Source organism: Notothenia coriiceps, unplaced genomic scaffold (assembly GCF_000735185.1).
Source record: "Notothenia coriiceps isolate Sejong01 unplaced genomic scaffold, NC01 NC01_scaffold00008958, whole genome shotgun sequence".
Taxonomy (NCBI): Eukaryota; Metazoa; Chordata; class Actinopteri; order Perciformes; family Nototheniidae; genus Notothenia; species Notothenia coriiceps.
This window is the reverse complement of record NW_011341659.1, coordinates 309,363-321,149: the sequence shown is the minus strand read 5'-3', so window position 1 is coordinate 321,149 and position 11,787 is coordinate 309,363. Positions and strand designations below refer to the sequence as shown.

The window sequence follows — 11,787 nt, the reverse complement described above, 5'->3', positions numbered from 1 at the left end:
TAATTATATATTGGGATTATAAGAAACATTATAAAATAACAACATCAATATAATAATGAAAGCTCACTTTTCTTACTACTTTAAATTACAAACTGCACTTCACTGAAATATTTGAATTCATGACTTATACTTGTAGTTAGGCGTTAATTGCTAGTTTTACATAACATAATAATCCTTTACTTATAAGAAATTATCAAATTACCTTCCACTCTAAAGTATTAAGTTACTTCAAGATTTTGTTGGGGGGGTTACATTATAATTGCATACATTTTCAGATTCTACAAGCTTAGCCTAAAACGAAGCAAGGAGATTTAAAAGACCATCGTAATAAGCATAATTTAAGTCTATTTAGACTCACTTTTGAGTATAGTTGCCTGTGTGAATTCTACAGTAAAGAAATACCCCTTACTGATGAGGGCTACAGACTTCTTAAATGAGTATTACCGTGACATCTGGATGATTTGATTACTATCATCTACAACAAAACATGTGATGCATCGTCAGTTTGAAGGGGCGTGTGCTCTGGGCGCGTCTTTCTGAGGAGTGTCTGAGTTCAGCCAATCAGAATATTGACGTGCTGTCTATGGGCGGAGCCTCCCCTCCCACTCTATTCAGTCCCAGCTGCAGCATGCTTTTGTTCAAATTCAGAAGTCAGACAGTCGGTAGGCGGCTTTCCAGAGGTTCTCGTTTACTTTACACAGTCAATGTGTTAGTAAAACGCTGACAATAACAGTATTTATCTTTAGGTGCATTCATCTTCATGTATTTTTTAACCATTACTGCCATTTTTGTGAACACAAAATATTGTTGTCGCACTTTGGTCGTGTGAAGTTCTTCTAACAGGACAGCAAGGTGTATCGAGGGAAGAAGGGAGTTATTTTTTTCCTGAATCCGTTCTCTGTTGGTTTTGCTGGAGTACTACTGCTGTCATGTACAGTTACTAGACATTTTCTTTATCAGAAAGGAGAGACAGTAAGCTTATGCAACCCTTCATCCTCCTCACTGGATATCTATGGAGAGGCTGTCCTGTATGCTCTCACGCAACTCTTGGAGTTACTTGCGGCCGACACAGCACCGTGAATGTTGAATTCACCGACCTGGATATCAGAAGACGACACACATAACCTCATTTGAATGCCTTTGCAAGGAGTTTGCTGGTTTTTGTGCTGCAGGAAGGGCTTCAGTTTGCTCGGACGGGACTATGGGGAGAAAGAGGAGGAAGAGTCTTTTGAATTGCGCAACAAGGAGGACTTGACTCCCAATGGACGGGTAAAAACTCTCCACCTGCAGTACACTACACTTCCTGTGCATGAATACTTCACATACACAGCTAATATACATGTTCAAGTCTAGTGGTAGCTGTCAACTGTCATGTATGTCTTCTTGCAACTTGGCTTGGCTTCAGAGGCATTATATCAGTTGAGTGCAAACAGACATCAGTTCCTAATATGAATATTATTATTATTATTATTATTATTATTATTATTATTATTATTATTTTGAAGTAAATATGGATTGGAACTTCAAGGTATCCGTGCAATCTGTGTATATTGCCCACATTTTAAAGTTGCATGCTGCATGCTACAGTGTTTTTAACTGTTCAATCCTAGGCTCTATCACTGTTGAAGGACAAACAATGTGCTGCTGCTTTTGCCAGCTTGATTTTTAGGTTTTGCACGTTCCTGAAGGCTTGGGCAACATTGAGCAATAGCACGTGCACACACAAACACACACGCACACACTCTAGCTGTAAAACCCAGTGTTGAAGTGATTCTGTGTGCATGCCTCCCCGCTCAATTGCAAATAAGACTGGCCTTGTCTTCTCTGTAATGTTAGTCATCTGATCAGGCGCAGAGAGTTCAGCATTGTCCACCCACTTGTGAGGGGGCATTGTTGCCTGGAATTGAGGTAGGCTCTATCTGTATGACCCAACGTACATCCCTTCATGTACAGCCTCTTAGAATATTACACCGTTATGTATTTATTACTGTGTGCTTATCCTCACATCGGACTCACCCTTTATAAGCAACATATTCTAAAAGGTGTTTTGCCTTTGCATTATGTTACATAATAACATAGTCTTAGATATTCTGTGCTGCTGAGACATGGTTTATACAAACAGCATGTCTTTGTAGGTGTTGTTAATGAAAGTAATACCACCTACTTACAAAGCCTGATCATCTAATAAGTGGCCCATTTGTGTGCTTGCATCCAACCAGTGTAACACCACACAGATTTGCATGAAAACGTTTGGAACAGATATGTTTTACATGGTTATTGCCTCAACAGAAGTAGCAGCCGCCAGATAAGAGCCACATCTGTTGCTCAGGGGTATCCAGAGAGGCATTTGTGTAGCACTCTTCTTCTTGGCAAACATCCCTGTCTTGGTCATAATGTACCATCTGCCTGGCTATTGGCAGTCAAAGGAACCTAACTGTACTCCATATTTACAATCAATACGAGATCATTGTAGCATGTCCATATGGAGACGGCTGATGGCCTTTTTAAAGTGAGGCCCAAAGATTTCCTTTTCTTTTAACTTTCCCGGATCCCTCATCAAAATGCAACCCGTGCTCCATCTGCAGAATAATGCTCCTCTTGGGAGGCTCGGGTTATCGTTGGTTGATATAATTGTTGATGTATATCTGAGCAGATGACCTTGATTGAGGGATTGCATTCCGGCCTGTCTTTAGTCTCTTGAAAAGACAAGTTGAATAGCATACTACTGCACTTTTACTGTTATTCCTCAGTGCAGTTCACATTTTTTAAACTAGTGTAATTTTTACACAAGAATAAGTCCAAAACAAAGCTGCTACTATCATTTTTGTTATCGTATATGACTGAAGTCATAATGCTTCTCTGTCTTTAGTGCTGTTCTTTAGTGCTGTTCACCTTGCAGTGGGGTTACATCACTGATTACAGTTGTGGTTCTATTGCTTTCTTGCTCATAACTCTTCAAAACAACTTATATTTCCTATTGAGGAAAATCATGACTTAATCTGACTAATTTGGCCTTTTCAGATTATGAGAAAAACCTAATTAGCAGGAACCAGTTAGACAATGTTTTCCATAGTAACCAAAGTAAACTCTTCTTTTGAATGAAACAAGTATTTTTCTGTTATACGTCCACATTGGTTATTGATTATCAATTCCCTGATGTAATGAGTGCAGGTAATCAATTCACTTCCATAAACCTGTTTCCTCTGGATATATGTCACTGGTTCATGCTGGCTATTGTAACTCCGTGTCAATAGTTCACGCTAAGCGAATAATTAAAACCACAGCTGCACCACTCTAAGCCAATATCATCAGCTGACCCACTCTTTAACAAGACAATTGGTTGTGCACCCCACAGCCCTTCCCCTCAGAATATACAGATCTAACAGATTCTGTTTGGCTTTCCATGTTGTTGTTAACGGAGGGGGTGGGGCGGAGGGTTGAAGATGGTCTACAGTGAGTCCCAGGGAAAGCCCAATTGAAGCTTGAGAGGCCACATTTTAGCCGGTCAGACCTCCCTGGGTGTATGTATGTGTCTCATTTGGGCTTTGTAACACTGAAATACTCCATTTAGTAGGCCTCTGTTCAGTTCCTGCCAGAGCTGACCGCAGTAAACCGCAGGTCTGGTGGACTCTACCTCGCTCAAGACATCCAAAACCTTCACCACGCTCTCCTGCGTTGTTTTCCAAAGCACTGCCAGAGGATCCCATGATGTGCATCATCCATAGCACCAAAGCCATAGATGACATACTTTTCTTTGCCAGGACTCTTTCTCACTGAGGTTGGAATCATGAGTCAGTGCTGACATTTGGGCAGGCTTTGCCCTTAAGAGCACAGGGCCATGTCAGAACCCTTTCCCTGCATGTTTACAGTCCTCATTCAAAGAAACTGCTCTCCAACAGCTGCCCAAACAGTCATTCTGAGCTGAATGCCCCCAGTGTTGGGACAGCAAGCCAGTCATTATAGGACAGGACATCCGTCATTCTCTCTTCTTTCCATATTTATTCAGTTTTTATGCAACATCCATTCAGGTTTACCAATAAACTACTACCACAGAGTGTTTAGGACTTTACAGTTGTAAGTGTGGGCCAGAGCACCGCACTGTATCCTGTTACTTGACAAATGGGCACAGTCCGGCCTTGGTAAGAGCAGGTCTCCTTAACCGTCACTACTGCCCTCTGTCTTCAGCGGTGTCATGGTACACTGGTTTATATTTGGTTTCCGTTGCGTCTCTGCCTCACCACCTCCAGGCCACACATCTGGTCTTCAGGCCGACACTGGCTGAGCCCAAGCATTTCCTCCTGGTTACTCAGCCTCCCAGGAGAGCTGAATGAGAGAGAGTAGACTGGAGGGGGAAAAGCGAGAGCGGAAGTCAGCCACGGAACGAACACATCACGGCATCTTTCCCTTTTTCCCTCCGTGCTCTGCTTTAGTCTGGAGTGATTCATCCCATGCCTGTCCAAAGGGAGAGCTTTTGCCAGGTCTCTGCATTGCACGCTATCCTTGTTCCCCATCCCACAGCCCATTAACTATATTGGAAACCTATTTTCTTTCTGTAAATTGTCACATTTTCGTGTATAATTAGTGAAAATATCTGAACCTAATCTACTTGACTCATTAGTTTATTGATCCTCTGACAAGTCTTACTCGAAATATTACAGCTTTGCAGTTCTTGATTTGGTCAGTATTCATTTGTCCTTTTCTTTCGCGTTGTCTGTCTGCATTTTTTTTTTCTCTGGAGCTGCTTGCTTGGTAGAATGTATTTATGGTTAACGGACAGGGGTATAGGGAGTTACCGCACACACACTCTTTCATTCACAAGTCGCCTTCTGACACTGTTAAGTTATTCCTGTCGGTCTGGTTTGACGTTTACAGTACCTCACCCTGAGTAAAACATTAATCAAATCTCAAACCTCATCTTTCCGACATTTGCCAGAGTCCAACTGCCTTAAAAATATAACCCAGATGCCATACTAACCTTTACATTTGCAGTTAATTGTTCCTTTGTTATTTTTGAGCAGTCCCAAAAGAAGCAGTAGACTTATTTTATCGCAGGGCAAGGGCTATACTTAGGCTGGTTTTCCCAGTTGTAAAGTGTGGTGTGTGAATTGAGAGGGGCCCAGAGGTGACCTGGATACTGTTTCAGGTAGGCCAACACCCCTGAGTTGGGCCAGGGCAGCCACATTTTTATTTTACTACACAAAGTGTGGTTTTCATACAAGCCCCCTCTAGAAGCTCTTTATTTTCCCCACTTGTTTTCATCAAGCTATCAGCAAACTTGTGACACTGTAACATGCGGATAGAAGATAAAGGCAAAAGATGCTGTTATGAGTGCAATCTGAAAGACTGAGGTTATTTTTAGGTTAACAACCTTCTCAGAGGAATGAATGTTCTGAGAAAAAGCCTTTTGGGGTTTGCTGGTTGGGGTGCATGCTCCTATTACACACATTATTCTTCTGTTCTCCACTTCTGTATTAAATGAGCCTGTTTTGAATGCCATATTTCTCCCCACTAGCTCACTCCTTGCAAGTGAAAGCCAAGCATTACAGGAACAGAACAGCTATGTGCTGAGACTGCCAGGAATGGCTGTATGCTTTACTGTAGCGTGGCCACTGAAGGAAAACTATTGAAGTTCTAGGGAAAGGCTACTGTTTGTGTTGCATTATCATCTATTTACCCTATTCTCTCTCTTCTGTTCACAGAGTCCAGCTGAAGTGACTGTTTCTCAACCAACTCGCACAGCCAATGGAACAAATGGGTAAGGAATGAAAAAAGCGGGGTTTTTTTAACAGGCATTTTAGGAAGTAATAGTTCCTTATTTTACTCGTTTGCTTCCTCTGAGTGCTGGGGAGTTCTGTATCCTCCGGCAGGCACACGTGTGTGTGTGCAGGCCAATCCCTTGATTTTCACTTCATCTGCACCATGTATGTTTTCTCATGGGGCTCTCCTTATTTGCCTTGCCCCGACACATGTGCCTAACATCAAATCAATGCATATACTCACATCAGACACACATGCAAGTGATACGAACTAACATGTATATTGATAGATGATCTGTGTTGGTCTTAAATAACATGTTTTTAATGTTAAGAGAGTATCAGTGTAACTTTGATTGATTATGGATAATGTCAATTTTCATTCATTAACCTCTTGACTGGTTGAGGTTTGCCATTTCAAGTTTGGGTGTTGTTTGGGGCTCCATTGGCCAATAATATGTCAATCTTCAACATAGATGAGGTTCCAATCACTGGTAACTCCATCCCGCTTCCAAATCCAATCACTTTGTTTGTTTTAAGGCTGAATACTCAAACTGCCCTATACAAGGAACCTCTATGCCTCACACATAATAACATTCAAATGGTCATGTGGTTGACAAGTGAATGCAAGTGCCAATGCAAAGGAGTGATTCATGGAGGGCTGGATCCAGACGATTAGTGCAGGGCTGTGATCTCAGACAGTGATGCAGCCAGGATCTGCTCCATTCTGTCTCTGGCATCATGCCCTTATCATCCCCCCGCCCCTATTCCCTCAGCCACAATCTTTACTGTACATCTGCCGACTCAAAGGCGATGAGTCAGAAAGCTCTACTTGTCCGACTATCATACAATGCTAATGCATAGACGAGGGTCTGCTTCAGTTTTCAACAAGAAGAGAGCAGCATCAGGAAGCAGGGCAGGGGAGCTGGAGCTGGGACATTTTGTTGCAGGTATACAGGATGTGCCGTGTCATGAAGTTTAGAGGGAAAGAAGGAAGGGAAGATGGAAGGAGAAAGACAGGCAAACTGGACTGGGTGACTCAGTCCTACCTAAGCAGCACTCCCAGAAGAGGTGTGGCTCGGATGTGCGTGCGTGTGTCACTTCTACATTATAGTGGAGGTGGCCTGAGGCCACATGGCACAATTAACTACAGGTTTTGAAGGGAGTGTGTTAAAAGCGTTGCTGTAATCATCACACTGAGTGCAGAGATTAGAGAGAGATGTGCTTGGTCATTACCTGGCCAATGACTGGACACGCCTGAAAGTTCAACGCTGATAAGTCAGGGCATTGTTATGTGGTGAATGGTGCCATACTTTTATTTTCAGTGTCACGTAACAGGCTGGGTTACGTTAATTGAATTGTACAGTCCAAAAGGAGAAATTTATCTCAACTTTCGATTTGAATAACAACCCAGATGTAATGGTGATGAATTACAGGAATTATTTGTATCCTAGTAGATTGAGGTTAATATGGTAATGCTCAGATTATTCATCATGGTGCCGGCCAGAGTGGTTTGGGAGGGAGATAACTACACCAATTTGTTAAAACAGTGTGTGCCAATCCGGGGTACTCCATAAGTAATGGGAGTATTATTTCAATGTGTTTTGTTTTAAATTGTTTGTGAATATACATTATTAGTCATGCTCAACCAAGAAAATACCATGCTTTGTGTTCACTATGCACTTTGAATTATAAGGATTCTTGTTACCCAAACATAGCTGCAGGGCACATACACAGTCAGCTCTATTCATGATCAGTCATTCAATCAGGTTTTACTCATAAGAATAACATACTTTTGCTGATGGGACACAGAACAATCAATGAGACATGAGAAAGAGGGTGGAATGTTTTGGATGATCTTTAATATATAAAACGGACAAGTCAAATCAAGCAATCTGATTGGTTCTTAGCCGTGATATACTGAGCGTATACCACGGGTAGAATTGTAAGTTACTTTTCACAACAAGTCAGTATCCCTCCGCGTCTGAGAAAAACAGTATACCGTTGGGCTGATTTTCATACTGGAACAAGAAAGCAGCGGAGAAGTAACGGGGCAGAAGCTGGGCAGAAGCCCTCCTTTTTGACGCAGCGGTCCAGACATAGACATCAAACGGCAAAACATATTCAGTGTGCAGTTCCTTTGGCATTAGGGCAGGGATATCTAGATACTTTTGAAGGTTTAACACAATGAATTGTGCTACTTTTAAAGCAAGCAACGATGTTTTCAAATCTGTAATCAAAGAGGTCCGCAAAAACGCTATCGACCAATCAGATTGCTTGATTTGACTTGTCAGTTTTATAAATATATTTAAATTTCTTCCGTTACGAAACAAACGTACAACGCATAAAATGGAAACATTTAAGATTAACTTCGACCTCCGGGGGGGTCTTACTATGGAGGAGTGGATTGAGCAGTGCCTATCTCCAGAAAAAAAAAAAGCACCTAAACTACGACATGCAGAGCTACGTGAAGAGCAGGTAGACCAACTGGAAAAGTACCACCATTCAAAAGCTTTCTGATGCGGGTCTTGAAACAAAGCAGAGAAATTATGACCGTTAGTGGCCACAGGTGCGAAAGCTCTCTCCAGAGCTACTGGAAGCCCAATCTCGGGGACCNTGCAGAAAACTAAGAGAGGACAGATATTTGTGTTTTGAATCATTCTAACTGTTATTTCAACCTGAACTCTTAACTTTTTATATATATAAGAATACTTTTATCACTGACACAGTCTACTAGGTTATACCTTAAGAATTCAACCTGACTTTTGCATGTTGATGCGGGAAATTAGAAATTGGTCCTGACAAGAACGGATCAACCCCCAAACATCACCTCAATCAATTCAATCAAGGTAATCTTGACTGACCTATTATTATTCGATAGAAGAGAGCAGAGAAGAGGCAAGTGACAGTTATTTGTGGAACACCGGTGTGAAAAAAAGTTCCCTATTTTACGTTCCGTTCATAAGGGGGGAAACACACAGGGGGTGATATATTACTAAATATATATAGATCTTATTACGGTTGGACCAAGGCGAAGGCGTCAGATATTGTTCACTTAAACTTCCCTTTTTTTAAATATAGATTAATTTTTCACTTTTAGATTCGGGTATATATTGGTATACCCATTTATTTCTGTTTTAGAGTCTTTTTTCAGTGTAAACTGTAACCGTAACACTTTAGTACTTCATATACCGGTTGTTCGAGAACTCATCAATGCATTAGCTTAGGAGTATTATAAAAAAGTGATATAATATAAGGCAATCGTTCGAAATACCCCCCGGTGTGTGCTAGTTACCTCAGCGCTCGAGCCTAAACCGGAGGGGCCCGCCACGTCATCACTGTTGGGGACATTAATTCACCAGAGGTAAACTCTTTAACAGTTCTGATTACTTTGCCAACTAGAATCTAAACCTTAACAGGGTTTCTTTCTACCTTTGAAGTTGGTCTTTGACCATGTTTACTTTTACATTGTAATATTTGTAACTGGGAATAAACCCCATTGACAATGTTTGTTTTCTTACTATCTGTTTGGGTAACTTTATATCCGTTATTAGTTCATGGACGGTTCCTTTGATTTTCGTGTCTCTTTTACCCCCACAATACCTCTTCCGAACATCGTGGACCTTCATATCTCTTTTCTATTTTTAATACATTTTCTGCTATAAGGCACATGTGACGTGCGTACGACAATTACTACGATGACAGTTATATTATTTTGACAGTTAAGAACCTAACAAGACACACTTGTTCAGGAGGCTGAGCACGTGTACGAAAAACGATGAATCGACTTTAGTTTCTTTTCATAAAACAAATGTATTTCATCACATGGAAGTAACCTGGGGTTCCCCTGTTTATAGGGGTTTTGGAAGTTATGGTTACCAACACCCCCAGGAGGGACCCCCCGGGTGGGGTTTTTTTTCTTTCCAGACCGGGTTTAGGCCAAGGGGGGGCCTCTCCCCCGCGCCCAATTTTTAGGCGGGGGGGCCATGGGGGCTGGCCCCCAAAACTTGGGGCCGGTCCCTTTTTTTTTCCAACCTAAAAACCGGCCCCCACCCCCCATTAAACAAAAGTTTTGGGCGAAATAAAAAAGGGGGGCCCCCAAAGGGCCCACAGGGGGCGGACCCCCCCCCAATTTTTTGGTTTCCTACTACCGGGGCCCCCCAAAAAGGGCCCAAAAAAACGGGGCCCCAACCAAAACGGGGGGGGGGGTTATTTATTTATTTATTAAAAAAATTTATTTAATTAACAATCAAAATTACAAATTTAGGGTTTTCTTCTGGGAGGAGGGGGGGGGGGGCGGGCCCCTGGCTGGGTTATATTTTTTAGGTTTATTGGGGGGGGACAGAAACCGGGTTCGGCGTTTTAAGAAATTAGAAACGGGAGGACCTTTGGCGGGGGGCGGGGGGTTTTAAGAGGGACTTTACCCGGGGACCCCCCCAAACTTCGAAGGAACAAAGGGTCGGGGGCCGTCTTATGTCGTAAAAAAGTTAATTGGACGAAAGGAGTTCTCGCTTTAGGTTGGCAGACCCTTCCGAAAAAAACCAAGTAGGATCCTCCGGGGTCTTTTATTTTGGTTGAGGGTTCCCGAAAAAACTTCGGTTTAATACGTTGACGGCCAACACCCAATTATTAACGGTTTTGCAAACAGTGACGAAAAAATATCATAATACGCCCAAAAGCCAAAAAGCCCAACGGCCTTAGGACAACGGCGCACCAGGCCCAGGGCCCAACGCCTTGATTTAAAACCGTTAGTACAAAACGCCCAATTTTTCTTCGCCGCCGAGCAAAATTAACGTGCAAGCGACCACGCCCCGCCCTTCGCCCAGGGAAAAAACTTATTTTAGTCTGGCGCACGTCCGCTGGAAAGACGACCCCCAAACGTTCCGGGAAACTTACATATAATTTATTAGTTTTGGTATTGTGTTATGATTTAATGATGTCACCCTGTTTACGTCCAAAAACGGTCTCCGTTTCCAGGGTCAGTCAAACAGTACAAAGGCGTTCCCAGGAAGTTCGTAATGTCCACTCCAAAATTTTTTTTCTTTTATTTTTCTTTTTTTCCAGTATATGGTTTGTGAATTTCATTTGTTGTGCTTATTATTGAACCAAATTTTTAACAAAGAGAAACGTTCATTTTTACGTGGCGTTTGATTGAACAGGATAGGGTTGTTTCGTTAACTTTGCAAATGGGGTGGGAGTGTAGTTAGTGTTACCTTTTTTTTGTTGTAGTTTTTTTGTTCTTTACAGGGTTTACGTTTTCGCGGCGGACGGGAACGGGAAAGGAAGCTTTGAGGAGGGGCACTTGACCGGACTAAGAAAATTTACAAAGTTAACAAATTGGTAAAAACGTCTTAACTCGCGTAATTCCATTTTCTTACGGGGCTTTCACCGAATTAACAACCGCAATTGGATCGGGGGGTTGGGGAATCGTTGGAGACAACACCTCCCCCGCTAACCCGGGATGCGAAGTTTCAAAAAAATTCGTTTTATAGAATGTTAGTTAATATGAAATGAACAAATTGGTCTGGCCGCAGGTTTTACCTTTTTTTGGCGGGTAGGTCCTTTTTTAGAAACCGGCGACAAAAGCATTTTTTTAGTCCCGTACTTATCGTTGTAAATTAAAACAAAAAAAAAAAATAAATTTATATTTACAAATACAAAATAAAACCATCCGAAAAACAGGATTATAAAATAAAACACCAAAATTTGAAATTACCAAAAAAATTTTTATCACAAAAAAAAATGTATGTAAAAAAAAAACCAATAAACCGATTACCGGGGCGCCGCCTGACCAAAAAGCGACCCCAAAATTTTTTCAGGGGCAACACCCCAAAAAAACTAACTCCTCGCCGTTTTGTCGGTTTCGGACAAGTTAAAATGGAAGAAACGATCCAAAAATCAACCCGATTATTGTCTAAAAATACTAATAACGTTTTTGTTACCTTTCATAGTCCTTTTCACCAAAGTTTACTTTTCTTATTACCGTTTGAGTCGCGGGTCTTACGTCCGTGTAATCTTTTATTTAGTTCAAACA

At 41.7% G+C, this 11,787-nt stretch overlaps 1 protein-coding gene across 1 annotated transcript in view; it reads left to right on the top strand.

Moving 5' to 3' along the window:
* Positions 1–660: 660 nt before the first annotated feature.
* Positions 661–11,787, top strand: part of plekhh3 (pleckstrin homology, MyTH4 and FERM domain containing H3) — a 33,969-nt gene continuing 22,842 nt past the window's right edge. The window contains exons 1-2 of the mRNA XM_010770489.1: positions 661–1,269; positions 5,700–5,755. Of these exons, the coding sequence (XP_010768791.1) occupies positions 1,135–1,269; positions 5,700–5,755 (191 nt within the window). The 5' untranslated portion in view covers positions 661–1,134. The remainder of the gene's footprint in view (positions 1,270–5,699; positions 5,756–11,787) is intronic.